The 18,051-nt window shown below is 40.8% G+C and overlaps 1 protein-coding gene across 1 annotated transcript in view; it reads right to left on the reverse strand.

The window, feature by feature from the left end:
• The window catches only part of DYNC1I1 (dynein cytoplasmic 1 intermediate chain 1), a 254,347-nt gene that overhangs the window by 102,226 nt on the left and 134,070 nt on the right, over window positions 1–18,051 (reverse strand). Inside the window, 4 exon segments of the mRNA XM_036010591.1 lie at window positions 4,381–4,480; window positions 6,489–6,590; window positions 6,592–6,649; window positions 13,220–13,309. Coding sequence (XP_035866484.1) covers window positions 4,381–4,480; window positions 6,489–6,590; window positions 6,592–6,649; window positions 13,220–13,309 — 350 coding nt within the window.

Consider the following 18,051-nt stretch of genomic DNA (forward strand, 5'->3'; position numbering starts at 1 on the left):
CTCACTGTTAAGCAGAGGGAGGTAAGTACGACACATATATGTATAACTATAACACAGACTTAAAAGCAGAACATGATGCATGCAAAGATGGGGTTGTAAGTAAGATTCTGTACGAGTACAGAGGATAAAATCAAGTAACCACTTTATCTGGGATGCGTGTGTGGCAGGGAGAGGAATTGGAAGAACTTCTGAGAAGAAATGAGACTTGAGTTGGGCTTTGTCCAATGGGCAGGTTAGTAGGAGAGGATGAACAAGGCTACGAAGATGGGGGCAGGAGATTTCTCTTGGGTGTCTGCTGGCTCACAGTGAATCCCCCCATGTTTGGAGCTAATTTCAGTGAACAGCTGCGTAACTTCCCAGGGACAATTCATTCATTTGGGGCTGATACACCCAACGGGGCAAATCACATTCCCTAGGCTGGCCACTATGAGTTTAGAACTGAGACACAGAACCCAGGGGCTGGCACATGAGCCAAGGAATGACAGCATTTTATTGGTGAAGTCCTTCAAGCTATGCAAATTTCTGCTCTTCCCGAGCCACCCAGTTCTTCATCTTTTCATGGATTCCCTACGTACCTTAGTGGCTCTCCAATAAGTTCCCTCTTTTGCTTAAGCTAGTGAAAGGTAAAGTTTTCCTAACTAATGCAGTGAAGAACAGGCTCAGGAGATCTCAGATTGTTGCATTTGGCTGGGAGCCAGAGTGTGTGAGAGGTGAAAAAGAGGAAAGGATTGAAAATGTCTCCGGGCTTCCTCTCAGAAGTTACTGCGTGTAGGCTAGTGGTTACACTTTACGGATGGCGGAGTCATACTCTGCAACTATTTATACTTCTGCTATGAATACTCCTCCCACTGTCACATTTATTGAGTACTATTTATGTACTAGACATTTTTAATTCTGAGTGCTTTAAGTATTACACATTCATTCATTCAATAGTCACAGTAAGCATGTGAGTAAGTATTATGATCATCATTTTATGAATGGGGAAACATAAGCCAAGAGAAGTCAGGCAACATGCCCAAAGTGATATTGAGAGCATATAAGTAATCTTTATAAGTGTTATCTGGAGGGAGTACTTTTGATGACTCAGAAGTGTACAACTTGAGGCAGGAAGAACAGCTAGGAAGCTGTTTCCTAAATAAGCAAGAAATAGAGGGCACAGCATAGGTAGGTGTCAAATCCACATGTTAGTGGAATGGGATTGGTGTGGGTGGGAGTCTTCTTGCTACTGTAAATTTAATTGCATTTGGCAACTCAAAAAGCTGTCAAGAATTTCTCCAGTTTGTATCATGATGATTGAAAGGTTGGAGAATGCAATTTACATGTGAAAGGAGCATAATTTGGTGGGGCAAGACCATGAGTCTCGCTTTGCACAAGTCTGGGAAACCTGTCACGTACTGTGTGGATAGTATTACTGACCGTCTCTGTTAAACAATGTTCTGTGAATGCCAAAGTTGATGTAATTCCCCAAGTGCCCAAATTTCTTCCAGGAAATAATGGATGGTGGATATTTTGCAAACATTGCAAACTTAAAGTGTTCTTGTTCATGAAGCGCAGGAGATCAAACCAAAGCTATACAGAAACCTCATACAGCAGGTCCTCAAATAACTTGTTGCATTGCTATGACGTTGTCTCCCCTCTATTCCTTTCTGTTCCACTCAGGCCACCATCCTAGCACGTGTGACCCTACTAGAACACAAGACTGTGTTTCTATCCTTCTCTGTTAATAACTGGATTGCGTCTAGATCCATTCAGGAACCTCTTCATCCCATATGCTTATAAACATGGCCTTTGAACCCCACAAAAGTATTATCAAGTAGAAATGGAAGGTTCTAAATCCTTTTTCTCATACTCTATGTAAAATACATTTTTCAGAATTGCAAACCCTCTTCCCCACAGTGTAGATGGACAGCTTACACAAAAATTGGAAAAAATTAATGTGGTCTCTCCGTGGTGGAGCTCCTGCCCTTTACAGTTTCATCTCCTGCAAAAACACCCACAGAACGCTGTGTGGAAGCAAATGCATCCATGAGCAAGATGCCCATCACACGCTGAGGCCGGGAGGGACCGGTGGCTGATGCGGGCCCTGCAGCCTGCCGAGGGAACGCTGCCAGCCGGCCCAGGAACAAGGAGAAGTTGCCTTTGAGGAATGTGTCCGATAAGATTCCTGTGTGATTTCCAGACTCTGAGTAAGTGAACAAGCCAAGCGAAGTGTTTTCTCGGGCTTGAATCTGATTTGTGTGCACACACCCGAGAGCGTGCTCACAGACCACCCACACACTGGGGAGAAGTGGCCGGACAAACCCTGCTTGTGTTAGCATCTGCGCGATTGGGCACTGCCTACCCTGCTGTTGGTGTAAAAGGAGATGCAAGAGCAGAGAACACTCACCCACTTGGTGGTTGATGCCAGCCCAGTTGTGGGGGATTACTCTCCTCTTCAGCCCTCCTGTTCTCCAGTATAACTACCTGGGGCTCTTCACGTCATGTTTCACTGGCTGCCTAGGACAGCCTCTTCTCCCCCTTCGTTTGTCTAAATCCCAGTCTTCTGAGAAGTCTTGTCTGACCAGAAACAGAGCCCGCCTCCACTGAACTCTGAAAGCAGCTGCTACCTGCCCCATATCATTCAGCACTCATCACCGTCCTTGCTTCCAGATTCATAAACCCTCGTGGGAGGCAGTGGTGAAGAGCGTATGCCCTGAAGTGCTAAAAGGCTTGTGTTCAAATCCCCACTCTACCACATCCTAGCTGGGTGACCTAGCAAATTACTTAGTTTCTCTGAGCTTCTGTTTCCTCAGCTGTAACATGGAGACAGTATAGTGGCCACCTCATATGAAATAGGATAATGCCATCTGAGCAGTTGGCATAGTGCTTATTAGCATATAGGAAACACAAACTAAAAAGCTAGCCATGATTATTATTCTTAATAAAAGCATAGACTACAAGAAAGCAGAAACTGTGTTGTACCTAAATGGCTAGCACTCGTCACTCCTACTCCCCCTTGCTATGATGCCGCTGTCATTGCAGGAGGGAACAAAATGTGATGAGAAACCATCTGGCTCAAATTGTGCCCAGACCACACGAGGCTGTGTGTCCGTGTGCACACAATGTGTCTGCTCCGCACCGGATGAGCTGCCAGCTAGTTGGGTTGGCTACTCAGCAAATCGGCTTTGGGTGAATGTGTCTGCCTTCACTCCGAAGGCCACACTCAGGGGCTTAGGCATTTTTCTATTCATAATGGGGAGTGTTTTAATCAAGGGGAGTGATGTATTCAGATTTGCAGTTTAGAAAGATTACAGTGAACCTGGAGCAACATGGCTTTGCACTGAACAAGTGCACTTTCTAGGCTAATTTTTTCAATAAATATGTAGCCAGCCCCCATATACCTAGTTTTTGAACCCACGACTGGGAATCCGTGGAAGTGGAGGGCTGGCTGTATGCACTGTTCTACACCATCTTTCAGAGGGTACTTGAGCATCCACAGACTTTGGTATCTGCAGAGGGAAGGGGAGGGCTGGGCCTGGAAGCAATCCCTTGTGATACCTTAGGGACAATTGGGAAGTCAGAGGTTATATGCAGATCTCCAGCTGTGTGAGGTGGTGGGGGGCAGGGTACGGATGTTGGTATCCTTAACCCTGGCATTGCTCAAGGGTCACATGTATTTGGTTAGATGTTCAGAAGGAAAACTATGGGTGGGCAAGCATAGGATAGAAGGTCAGCAATTTCACAGGTGTAAGGTAAGTGATACGTGAGTAGAGAAATGGACAGTTCGGGGGACAGAGCGGGCCTGAGAGATAAGGGAGAATAAGTCTCTAATGTTAATGATGAAAGTTTTGCATTGGCCTTTGGGTATGGCTTTAATACAGAGAGAAGGTAATAGGTGAAAAAGGATTTGGAATTTGTAGAAATAATGAGTTAACCACAAGGGTGGAAAGAACATAGAAGTCTTAGGGAAGTCTGAGAACTAGAAGAGATAGAACTGCAGAACTCAGTGGAAGGATATTGTTTTTAAAAGTATGGGGAAGTCAGCTAGACTGATGGCACAGAGAAGCCAGGGTGAATGAAGGCATAAATTTCCACAGGATTTGAGAAACAGGACATCATTGGTGACCTTAAGGAGAGCAGCTTCAGAGACTGAATGACCTGAGTTCTGGTGTGGTACCCGGCACATAGTAAGTGCCCAGTGCACATGAGTAACAGAGTAAAATTTAACCCAAAACCTCAGTAAAAGAAGGAAGACAACCAACAGGCATAGAAAAAAAAAGTATAGGTTGGTGAACATATATCCACAGAAGTGGAGCAACTCTACTTATTTTTAAAAATGTTTTCTGTATAAATGCCATGAGAACAGAGGCCCAGTTTGTCCCATCTCAGCAATAACCTTACCTGGAGAGACCAGTCCATACAAGTGACCACTCGGTGCTTGGACCAACGCTCATCATAGAACTGACGATTGAAAGAAAGGTTGGCTCCAGCCTGGACATCCCTGGTGGAGGGAGGGGTTAAATATGAAAGATAAATGTGATGCTTCGGAATGGGGCTTTATCTCTTCTGCTAATACCGAAAGAATGAAATGGCCAAAGCAGGGCACTCCCTGAAGCCAAAGCAACCATTTAGATAGCAAACTCTGATCACAAATAAATAAAGTATCAAGGGTCTCCTTTATGAAAAGCACTCTCTAACCTGGCCCAGGAAAGGTTTTCACATGTTGTTCCAAGCCTGGTGTGCAATGTCCAGTTTGTTCCAGGTTCTTATTTTGACCCGTCCTAAAGGATACTTTTCCTCTTAATGAGCTCTCTCTTGAAGCAGAGTTACTAGAAATTTCCCAGCTATTGAGGGAGCACAGCACGCCTGGAGATTCTTTGACAGCAATGCCCCCTTAGCTAGCCCTTGATCAGAGATGATATACATGCTTCTCTTTACCAGTAATTTCTGATTGGCAGTACTGGTTGCCTCCCTGCTCAATAGCAGGTGATAAGCTCTACCATGAGAAAGACATGGTGGTGAGTGGGGGATTCACTGAGTGTATTAGATATTTCACGTGGACTAAAGCAGCATCTGGGTCTAGAATTACACTTTGGCCACGTTAATGTGGCTGACACTCAGCTGGCCTCAAAACTCCTCTGAAGACCTCTGCATGGGTCAGGCCCTTGCTCTGTAACATGGAGTGTTTAAACTGAGGGATGCTTGTTTTCTGCCAGCAGTTTTTGGACGTGCATAAAAAGCTGCCTCAGTTTCTTGAGCTTCAGTTTAGGAATTCCTTCACACTCCCCTTTTGTTCTGTTCATTCACTTTATTCCGTTCGCATGCATCCTGCATCACCCGTCTTATGTAGCTCTTGTTCAGACCGGGTGACCTGGCTGGAGATTATTTACTGTAGCTCGAATTAGCTGATATATTTGGAGGGGCTTCTTCTCCCTTCCTGTGAACTCTTCCACACCTGCACCACTGCAAACTTGGGCACAAGGTGCATGCAGCCAAGTAACTGTCAGGAAGCCAGAGTAACACTGGGCCTGACACCCAAAAGGAAATAGGACCCAGAAAATCAACAAAGCCAGAGAGCAGGCCTTTTAAAAAGAAAACAAACATCTCATAATAGGTATATTGAGAAGACTCTTGTCTCTTTGAAGTAGGCTCGGGATGTTGTCAACTGTTAAGGGTAGTTTCAGAGCTCCCTTGTGAAGCTGTAGTTGGAGCCTCTCATATATTCCTTTGAGTGTCTTCAGTGATGATAGGTTGTCCTTTAAGAATGTATTTGAATCTTAGAAATAGCAAGAAGTCAGGTCCGATGAAAAAGACAGGTCATCTCACCTTTTCCTATTGTTCTCGGCATAAAGAAATTGGTGACCACAAACCAGCTATTTCTATTTCTTACAGAGCTCCCGAAGTGCCTCCTACTATCCCCACGAGGACAGTTGGCAGCCGCTGCCTTTTATGATATACATGTTGCCGTCACAGACAAAGTCATTTGGGGCCATTTGCTTTTATTGATCAGCTTTTTGTTTGTTTTATCTGTAAGCATATCCCTGCATCTGTGTTTCCTAAAAGTCCCAGACACAGAATGTTATGGTGTTTCCCGTTTCTGTTCACTGTCACCCACATTAGTCAAGGTCTCTAGGTCTCATGTTTTCTTCCCTCAGTTTCCTGTTTGCTTAGACATAAAAATAGATCTACTGGATATAACGCAAATCGCCTTTTGCTGCTTATGAGAATGTTTTCTCAGAAGACAATGTACATGACTCTGCCACCTGGACTGTTCCCCAGATATCAAGTTCAAAAGCATTTCACAGAAGCACACGATAATTACAGGGAAACCCTAAGCCAGAAGTTATAACCAAAGCCCTTAGTCAAAGCTGTTTAGCGAGATCATCTCTGGAATTTCACCCTCCTCTGATTTGCTAGGTACGGGATTTGCCCGAGTCAATACAAACGAGACTTCAGAATCAACAGATGACTTTTCGCGGCGTTTGTTTAAAAGCACACAAGACACTGACCCATCTTTCTCCTCTAACTCCCGGCCGCTGTAGTCGAAGAAGATGTCGGAGTCTTCCGCCAGTGCTCTTTCAATGACCCGGACGGTCCGATCAAAAAAGATGAAATTCCTCTGAATGAAGGATCTGCTGCTTCTCTTCCTCTGTCAGCTCCCTGGGAGGGGCTTTTTATGTAAAAGAGATTGTTAGGAAAGAAAAGAAGGACAATTAAAAACATCTCAAGAGGAACCTGACTCTTGAAAGAGATGGCTTATCAGAGGGTGAAAAGACACAGTGAGATAAGCCATTTAAATCTAAATGACTCCCAAATTCACACCACAAATTTTGCAAACGTCTTCACAGCCAATTTTACAAAAAGATTTCATATCTGGTCTAATTACTGTTTGGAAAAGTTGAAAGATTACAAATGAAATAGATGGGTGGGTTTTTAGCAATCAGCTTTGAATAATGTTTTTTTTTAGAACTAATCTTTAAACAAAGGTGCAATGGTACATAATAGAGAAATCTAAAGCTATGTATATTAGATACTCCTAAAGCTGCACATATTAAAGATTGAAAACTATCCGTACTATGATCCTCATAGTACCTTTCCTCTTTCTTTCATTTTATTTTAGATGGTGCAGTGATAGAGCTGACAGGTTGTTATGTAGATTCCACTCAAATCTGCTTTCACCCAAAATATCTTCTGTTTTTAAACAGACACATGGAACAAATAATGCTTCTGTAAAACACCTCACAACTGTTTTTATGCCTTACTTTTCCAGCATGATTAATCTTATTCAACTAATTTTAAAGCTGCAGAATGAGGCAAAGGAAGGCTAAATAACCGGCAGTAGGTCATCCAGTCTGAAAGAAAGTTCACTTCAGAGTCACCATCAAGTTGCATAAACTGTTCCTTCAGGAGCCGGGTTTACACAAAACCAGAGAAAGGATTAGGAGCTCCCCCCACACTGAGAAACCCTCAAGGGCAGAAACTGTCAGCCGAACCTCAGAGGCTCTTCAGGAACCCCCATTCGACCCTCCCGCAGAGACCGTTTGATACTCGCTTGATTGATGACTCTTTCAGGAGGCCCCGAAGTGCCTGGAGTGTAAGCTACAGAGCCATTACAGTTACAGGTGGGTCTCCAGGGGAATCACTCACCCACGGGCTTTCCCCAAACACCGCCCCCCTTAGAGCCAGGACCCATGTCAATAGGGCCACATGGTCAGAGGAATCTTTCAGGTACAGACCTGGAGAATAATGTTTTATGTAAATGTTATTCGATTCTATTAATGTTATCTCTGAGTCACTGTCCTGAGGAATGGGAGTTGCCCCAAAGCTTTTCTGCAGAGCCATGGCCGAGACCTCAGACCTTTAATGTTCATAATGTCCCTCCCCTCCCCCGCCCAGACTACAATGCAGGAGGTCTGGAGGACTCCAAAATCTGTTTTTGTAGAAAAAACTAGAATGATTCTGATTAGTTGGTTCACAGCTTGAGAAACAGTCTCTGGGTAATATCATAACAAAAAAATGATTCATCACTATAGCAGAAGGTCTTCTCCAAAAACAGCGCACCCCGTAGTTTCTAAGTATACTTAGAAATATTTCTTTGCTGCTGAAGCCCCCAGAGCCCAAAACATGCCTATGTTAGTGGGAGTCTCCGAAACCCCCATCAACTTCTGCTGAGCAGCGCCCCTGGACACTAGTTTGCGAAACAGTGGGACTGGCAATATGTGGACCGTGAATAAAAAGAACTCTACAAAACCAACCTGGAATCCAGCGTTTCCTGTGCTGGATATTAGGTTTGATTCTTTAATCAGTTAAAGCTCTCTGAGCGACATTTCTATCTATAAAATCAGGTAATGACACCTAATTAATCATTAAGTAGCAGTTTATTCATCTACTTTTTGAAACACCCATATATTAGTAAGTATGCATTTGAATTTTTCACCCTTATGTAAGTTCAGAAAATAGTAAAACTACTAAATGTAACTAGCTAAGAGAAGAAAGAAAGAAAAAAAAAAAAGAGAAAAGAAAGAAAAGAAGAAAGAAGAAAGAAAAAAGAAAGAAAGAAAGAAAAAAGAAAGAAAGAAAGAAAAGAAAGAAGAAAGAAGAAAGAAAAGAAAAGAAAGAAAGAAAGAAAAAGAAAGAAAGAAGAAAGAAGAAGAAGAAAGAAAAGAAGAAAGAAAGAAAGAGGAAGAGGGGAGGGAGGGAGGGAAGGGGAGGGGAGGAGGGGAGGGGAAGGGGGATGGGAAGGGGAGAAAAAGAAAAGAAGCCCTACAAAATGTTAGGGTTATTTTGTCTTGGTTAGTACTGTTACATAAAGAAATAAACTTCACTAAACAAGGACACTATAGGGCCAATAAAAATGTCTTATTTCAAAAGCCTCATTCAGCTTATTCACTATTGATCGATGACATGGGACATACTTGAGATTAAGCAAAGAATTAGGAATTTATTTTCCCCTGTATTCTATTTTTATAATATTAAAAAAACCCTTTCTATTCTCTATTTTTTTTCAGCTACTTCTATTTCACCTATATCTTTCTCTATAGGTCCATTACCTTGAATAAAAAATAGCATCCGTGTAATTTTCTATAATTTTTTCTTCCCTGTAGCTTATTGTGACTTTGATCTCAGTTTTCAAGACATACGCCTTCTCTGAGAGAAACATAAATGGCTGATCAAAGTGTATTTGCAAAGACCAAGTTCAGGTAGATGAAGCAGTAGCCTCTCCACATATTCTATTTGACAATACAACATTTGGCTTGAAATTAAATTGCTAGTGAGGCAAAACAAATGATATATTTTATATTAAGCTTTGATGTCTAAGAGGGATCAAATGACAAGATTTGTTAGCACAAAATAATAAGATGCATGTACAGGCAAGTACTTTTTTAAAGTGGTAAACAACATTCAACTTAGGAGTTAAGTGGGACCACAGTTATTTTTGATAAAAACCCAAACCTCCTATATTTAAAAATCCTTAAATTGGTAAATGTTGTTACAACATAATGAAAATAGAACAGCGCATCCAAGAACCACAATCAAAAGCTGAATTTACAGAGGAAATCTCTCCAGACATCATATTTTATGAAGGACAATTGGTCGAGTAACGTAATCCCCAAGGTTCAAAGTACAAGCATAAATAATAAGAATCAGAATTGTATTACCCCAGGATAGACTCCAAATTATGCCTGAAATATCTGTGTCTGCAGCTTTTCCCTGTTGCTGAAACCTAATGAATTTTTACAACATGTTCACTGCATAAAAAGGGCAAGATTAATTTAATAGCAAAAGGCATATCAGAGCAAATATGTTCATTGATAATATTTGATTTTTTATAAGTTAAGCAGAAAATGCTATTAGAGCAGCTTAGTTGTTTGTTTTTGCAAGAAAATACTTAGCATTCCTGTGAAAGCTAACAATACTTTTGCATTTAAAGTAAGCTTTTTTTTAAAAAAAGAAAGATTATTTATTGATGAAAAGTACATGTGAATTGCATATGGTCCAAATGACATAACAAATTTAAAACCTAGCAAAATTTACCTGAACAGTTGCATTTAGCTTGAATAACAAGTATGAAAACAATGTACTGCATTCATGAAATTCACAGTTTACATGGCTGCCTAATCCTATGAATTCATATCCTCAAAAAATTAAAATCTAGTATAAATTTTATTTCAGGGTTTAATTTTTATTCTACTTACTATAAAAATGTTAATTTATCTTGGTCTTACACATGAAAATAATTTTTTATGCCTTTCATGATAAGTTTATTCTATTTTCTCTGCTTTCTTGAGTTTTATTGACCTTAAGGTATACTTTTTCAGTTTCTTTTTAATTTACTCTATTTGTTATATAGTATATATTTTGGTTTCTTGGGTTCTTGATATTTTTTTTCTCTCTAAAAATGTAAAATTGCCCTGGTTGGAAAGATTCAGTTGTTTGGAGTGCTGCCCCATAGACCAAAAGGTCACGGGTTCAATTCCTGGTCAGGGCACATACCCAGGTTGCAAGTTTGATGCCTGGGTGAGGCACATAAAGAAGGCAACCAGTCAGTGATTCTCTCTCACATCTGTGTTTCTCTCTCTTTCTCCCTTCTTCTTTCTAAAAGCAATGAAAAAAAGTCCCTGGGAGATGATTTTAAAAAATGTAAAATTCATTATGAAATTCACCATTTATATTGAGCATCTCAACAATATTATTTGTAGGTTAAAAGTTATTTTTTTACGATTTTATTTATTTATTTTTAGAGAGAGAATGGAGGGAGAAAGAGAGAGCGAGGGAAACATCAATGTGTGGTTGCTGGGGGTCATGGCCTGCAACCCAGGCATGTACCCTGACTGGGAATCGAACCTGCGACACTTTGGTTCGCAGCTCATGCTCAATCCACTGAGCTACGCCAGCCAGGGCAAAAGTTATTTTTAAAATATCCACTTCAAATGTCTTGTCCTGTTTCAATAATGTAGCTTTAAATTTCAATATAAAATGACATCTTTTAATATTTTTCAAGAACATATCTAAAAGATAAAAATAAATAAGCAAATCCACATTGTTTAAATTTGTAATCAGTTTAAATAGTGAGAGTGGCTCTTAGGGAAATTTTACAGTGAAGTCAGATCACAAACAAGAACCAGACTAATGAAGAAGGATGCCCTTCTCTGAAGTTAATGCGAGCTTTATGAGTTAACGTGTATGTGTAAGAGTTAGGTTTCTGATTCTGTTGTTAAATCTCCAAACACGACTATGAAGACACTCACATACACACATTCCCTAAATTTTGATTAAAAGCTAAAACATACCTGCTATTTTTCTCTACTCTGTCATGGAAAAAAAGAGTGAAAACAGTAAAAAAAACCCATATTTCTTTACTGCTTAATGCATTTTGATGTCACATGGGCAAAAAAATGTCAAAAGCTAGTGAGCACTATTTTTTTCCCCATCTCCCCTCGCCACTTTTTTTTTAACTCCAAAAAAGGCCAGATTGCTCAAAAATGTGTTCCCTGGTTTGAAACCATGGATGTCAAGTTTCAGCCCAGAGCAAATTTTTATGGCTGAGTAATAAATCCCTGAAACTCAGGGTTCATAATGGAAGTGCTGACACAGCCCTAACGACGATGCAGCCGTGTGAATGGCGCCACGATTATATCTGCTAGAGATTCCTTCAAAGTTGGCAAAATATTGCCTTGCTTTGAAAAAAAAGCCAGGGAGAGTTTGATGCCAACATAAACATGCTTTTAACCCATTATGTGTTAATTTGCAGAGAATCCATTAATAGAAACGAAGGCACACAGTATAGCAGTAATAGAAAATGTGTTTCAAACTTCTTTTTGACTTCGAACAGGATTTTAATCAATTCCATGAAGCATGAGTAACAGTTGAAATTGGAGGGTGTTTTTGCTCAGAAGTAAAGGAGGAGATTGCAATGCTCTGCCAGAGAAGACCATTTGGAGATTGGGGTTTCGGGTGGGGGTGATCGGTGCCAGGACACAGGAAACAGACCCTGGCTCCTTATCACACAGTATATCTGAGGGGTATTTTGCAAAAGCAAGAAAAAGGTGTTTTAAATCCTGATTCATTTTGTCTTGTGCTACACCTGTGTCAATGCCATTTTATTCATCAGCTTAACAAAATATGTTGTGAGCAGAAGTTTAAATGTGAAATCTCTTCCATCAAATCCATTTTGAATCTCAGGAAAAGTAACTCTTGTGTCTGCTGTAGATGCTACCGTTAAAGATGCTGACTCCACTCCTGCCCTCAGGTGTTCCCTAGAACTTGGAGTGATCAACCTCAGTGCCTGAGCTGGCGAAGTGGGTACACCACCCCACGTGTGGGTCCACCTTCCTACGGAAGTTCCCAGTGGCAGCCGCGTCACATGCACTGTGCCAGATCTACAGGCGTAAAATTTTAAATCAAATGGGCTTCTTATAAGAGTTACGTTGGTCTATATTTGGGACACATAATAGGAAATATGGAAAAATCTTTTAAATCCACACTCTGTTCTTATGAACACTCCATTGCCCAGCAAGAAGGACAATTTCAATATTCTCTTTTGTCTCCAAAGCTGAGAATCTCAAGGGAGTATAAATTAGATTTTCAGGGAAATATCACCTGTAGTATTGTCTTCCCCTTCCTTTGTCCTTGTTATAATTTTTAATTTTTCAATTACAGTTGATGTGCAATATTATCATTTTGGGTGTAGACCATACTGACTAGCTATTTCTATACCTCACACAGTGATCACCCTGATAAGTCAGGTACCCAGCTGACAGCATACACAGTTATTCAGTGTTGCTGACTACACTCTCCAAGCTGCACTTTGCATCCTGTGACAATTTTTCTCTCTCTTACTTCCTTTTTTGTTCTTTGTTTTCTTGTCTTTCTTTCTTTCTTTCTTTTTGCTTTCTTGTTATTATTGTCATTGGGAATATACAGTAGAGTGAACTATGTAATATAATAGTTGATAGCAACTGTCTTACTTTATCACTATCCAGTAATAATTTTACTAGAATCAATGATTTGTTACTGGAACTGTGGATGGTTGGCATTTTACTTGCTTCTGTCATTCAACAATACAACTGATTCTTGCTTGGGAGATTAAAGTTTATGTTGCTAAATGTAAGGTATTGAACAATCATAGGAAACCTTCCACAGAGGGGGTCTACATTTAATTTTTGCTTACCTCTAGAGTCCCTTATGTTGATAAAATAAACAGCTAAACTAATGACTCAGTATATCTCCCACACCATACCTTCCTTCACTTCCTGTTTTTTGTCTTGATTTTCCAGTTCTGAATCATGGCCAATTTTAGGTTCCACCATTTCCTCATCTTCTTCATCCTCTAGAAAAAAAGAAAGAGAAAAATGAGTTATTATCTTTCCTTCAAATCAAAGTCTTTGGTTGATGGTGGGAGGTAGGGGCAAAGGGTAAAGTTCCAATCATTTAGGGCAACTTCTAAGTAAATCAGTCCACAATGAATGCCCAAGATATATGTTCATGAATATATAAATAAATTATCTCCAAAAGGGGCCTCTTTGAAAGTCCCCCCAAGTTGCTGGGAAAACCGCCCTGAGTCAGCACCTGTTCCATCCACCTCCAGGCCCTCACCACATGGGATGCCTTGGAATTGCCTCTCTGACCTCTGAAGCTTCTTCAGAGATGGCCCCGGAACAGATTTTAAAATGTTTCCACCTGGGGCACATTCTCCGCAGGGGACACCTGCTGTACAGACGACTCATTTCCAATTTAATTCTCACCAAATTAATTTGTTTTTGACCTACAGGAAAGGGTTAAATACAGGTCTGACCCGGGGTCAAATGCCATTGGCAAGTAAACCACCAGGGGTAGGGCCCCCAAAAGTCATTGCCATTGGCCTCAGAGAAAGCAACCAACCCACATGGCATTTACACATTCAGAGCAGCTCATGCATTAATGTGAATTTAATGAGCACTAACAAATGGACCCAGTAGGCTACCGCCACCAGATGTTGTAGTGCCCTTCCTGCCCTATGCAAATGTGTGCTCACTCTCTCTGCGCTCAACCTGCCCATCGTGGAGGCCCCTTTCTTTGTGGGCGGCTTGGGATCATCAGTCACAGCGTAGAAGATGTTGGGGAGAGTCAAATGTCACAAGAAAATCCAATTTAAAGGAATAAGTGATCTAACAAATTATAACTTGTTTTAACAGTTTTTTAAAAGCATATTACCTCTACTCTTAAGCCTTATATTCACCATAGGCTACTGATTTTATTGGTTCAAGTGGAGTTTAAAATAAATGACTTCATTTCCTACCCCATACATTCATTCATATATTCATTCATTCAACAAATATTGACAAACCTTCTACATTATCTCAAGCTCTAAGGATAGTCCCATTCCCATTACAAAAAATCTTGAGACTTACATCAACTCAAAACTCCAGCACCACCAACTGAGAGAAGCACTATAAATGCATAAATAATTGCCCAAATAATTAAAAATATATAGCCTGAAAAGCAACCTCAAAAGTTCTCACTGTACTAAGCAAGTAATTTGTGAAATAAATAGTAATTGAAAAAATGTGGGTGTATAAAGTATAGCATTGCAACTTAGATACTAAATATTTTAAGTGGGGATTTTCACTGAACTGTAGTACTCTATATGCATGTGCATAGGTTGTGGAACCAACCTCATTACTGTATAACCACACTATATACATATCAGAAAAAGTATAAAACACTTTTAAGGAAAATTGTCCATTTTAATTAACACATTATTGTTAATACATACCTATGAGATAAATATTTGCTGGAAATTTTGTAAAGAACACTGAGTTACACAGATTTTTAGAGAAATAAACCTTTAAAATGTTAACACATCTAAAACCTTACCCACAAAATAAAGATATCACTCGTACCTACCCACTAATAACCTATTTGGGAAATCCTGAACAAAACATTCACCAACACATGGTGTATCTCCCTGATCCAAAAACCTAACACAGAGCCCTAGGAGGCACCAGCTGGAGGGAACTTTCCTCTTCTGCTAAGCCTTGGAGGGAGAGGCAGTTTTCAAAAGGACACTGATTTGATGAAAAATGGCCCCATTTCTAACCCTTCTAGAGGCGTGCTCTTTAAATGCATGTAATGGATTCAGCGGCAACGTCCTGACAGTAAGTGCAAGCGACTCCAACAAAGGCGACAAGGCCCATGCTGTTACGTGTAGAATCATGCCCCCCGACCCCAATCCCCAATTCATATGTTGAATACCTAACCCCCAGTAGCTCAGAATGGGACCATATTGGGAACTAGGTTTTTCCAGATGTAATTAATTAAATGAGGCCACACTGAAGGAAAGTGGGGACCTAATCCAGTATGACTGGTATCCTTATAAAAAGGGGAAGCTTAGGCAAGGGCTCCCACACAGGGAGAATGCCATGTGAAGATGAGGCAAAGACTGGGGTGATGCTTCTGTGGGCCGGGGAACATCAAAGATTGGTGGCAAAAGGCCAGAAGCTAAGGCAGAGTCATGGAAAAGGTTGTCCCTGGGAACCCTCAGAAGGAACCAACTCTGCCAACATGGTGATCTTGGACTTCTAGTGTCCAGGACTGTGAGACGTAAATCACCCAGTTTACAGCACTTTGTCAGAGTGGTCCTAGCAAACTTTAAACAAGGGCCAGTAAAGTGCCTTACTTTCTATGATCTTATGATCTAGTAGAAGAGATACAGGAGATAAACAATAATAATACCCAAGGCAGAGATGAATGCTTCACTTGTATAATCTGTTTATCAGAACTTGGTACCATTAGGCTAATTTTATAGCTGAGGAGACAGAGGAATGTCCCTCCACAAAACACACAAACAAACAAACAAACAAACAACAACAAAAATATCTCCCAACCATGTCCACCTTTAAGTTCTATCTGGTTCTGCCTGTTTCTAGTCTATGATCTTGAACCATTATACATACTGCCTTTCTACCCACAGCATGACATGAAATAAAATGCCAAGCAGGAGAAAGACCTAAAGTGCAAGCAGGTACGACATTCAGCTGCAGTATAAGGAGGGGCTCGTGGGGGCTCCTGGAGGGGGAAGTCACATGGCCTCAACGTGGACCGCTCTCCTACACATAAAGCTCAACTGAGAAGTCAGGTTTCAATCCTTGAGTGCCACGCATGATGGGTGGTCTTATGTGTCAAGAGTGTACATGTTGTATCCAAATTCTGTTCTCATTTTCCTTTCAGAATCCACTGCCCTGAGACCTGACCAGCCATTCTTAAATACAGATTCCTCTGGCCGGACAAACTTACCACCTGGGTCATGGGAAGTAACCGATCTGAGTTCGAGGCTGGAGTCTACCACTTGCTAGTCTCTTGATTATTACGCAATTTAGAGAAACCCTCTGAGGCCGTGTTTCCTCATTGGCTGAACTGGGATAATAATAATCCTTTCTTAAAACACACTGTTGTTTTAAGAATAACCAAATGAAATAATTGATGCAAAATGGCTTTTTAAACCATCAGGAGAGTTGGAAATGCCTGTACCCAGAAACCTTCAAACTGGCGTTGCCTTAGCCAGGAAGTCAACAAAGATTTATTGAGCACTTACTATGTACCAGGTGCTGGGAATATGACAAAGAACAAGACAGACAAAAAAGAAAATCTCTGTGCTCATGGAGCTTCCCTTCAAGTTGCTGAAGAGAAACCTCAAACCAATAATCAAAACATATATGGCATCAGGTAAGTGCTGTGGGGAAAAAGAAGGCTGGAAAGAAGCATTGGGTGTGCTGGTAAGGGGAGGAAGAGTCGAAGTTTAAAACAGAGTGTCCAGGAAAGGCCACACAGAGGTGACATTTGAGTAGAAAATTCAAGAACTTAAGGGAGTGAGCCATGTGGAAATCTTGAGGAAATGAGACTAGTAACAAACAGATTCCTCCAGCTCATTCTGTGGACGAAATGGGTCAAGGTCTAAATTAATTTGTCCTCAGCTCCACTGACGATGGAACTGTGTTTGTATCAGAGCCATCCAGTCTGTACATTCAGAATCTGTAGTTCTCAAAACAAAGTCAGTATCACCAGATGACAGTCAGCTTTAAATAGTATCAAGTTCTCACCTTTCACAGAAATAAGGGCTTTTATATCAAACATTAATTCCTGGAAGAGCCAAAAGCACCAGACAGATTCACTTTGAGCTTATTGGAAAAATATCATTCTGTAAGGGCTTGGCTATAAAAAGGGCCAGGTCTGTGATAGCAACTTATTCATGTGCCAGGTGCTGGGCATAAAATGATCTAATTGTTAGGTCATTGAACATTCTTTTTTATTCTTTTAATTGAATTTATTGGCATGACACTGGTTAACAAAATTATATAGGTTTCAGGTACATAAGTCCACAACAACACATTGTGTGTACACTGTACTGTGTGTTCACCACTCCAAGTCAGGTCTCCATCCATCACCATTTATTCCCCCATACCCTCCTCCTCCTCCCCCGCACTCTTGAGTTATCTAATTCCTTTTTTTAAGATTTTATTTATTTATTTATTTTTAGAGAGGGAAGGGAGAGAGAGAGAGAGAGAGAGAGAAACATCAATGTGCTGTTGCTGGGGGCCATGACCTGCAACCTAGGCATGTTCCCTGACTGGGAATTGAACCTGCGATGCCTGGTTCGTGCAGCCCACACTCAATCCACTGAGCTATGCCAGCCAGGGCAAGTTATCTAATTCTTTAAATAGAAAATCCTTCCCTAGATAATGTTTATGATGAGTTTTTTTAAAAAAAATGAACAAATGTTTGTTGTGTTTATAGTATGCACAAAGTCCCATAATGAGATACTGTGAATAAGAGAGAAACACATGGAAATAAGCCAGGCAGTGAGGAACAAATACCATACGATCTCACCTTTAACTAGAAGGTAATCAACAAAAGAAAAAAGCAAACAAAATATAACCAGAGACATTGAAATTAAGAACAATCTAACAATAGCCAGAGGGGAAGGGGGAGGGAACGGGGTGGGGGGGGGGGAAGGGTTTTCAGGAACTACTATAAAGGACACATGGACAAAACCAAGGGGGGAGGGTGGAAGCAAGGGAGGGAGGTGGGTTTGGA

Source organism: Phyllostomus discolor, chromosome 10 (genome assembly GCF_004126475.2).
Source record: "Phyllostomus discolor isolate MPI-MPIP mPhyDis1 chromosome 10, mPhyDis1.pri.v3, whole genome shotgun sequence".
Taxonomy (NCBI): domain Eukaryota; kingdom Metazoa; phylum Chordata; class Mammalia; order Chiroptera; family Phyllostomidae; genus Phyllostomus; species Phyllostomus discolor.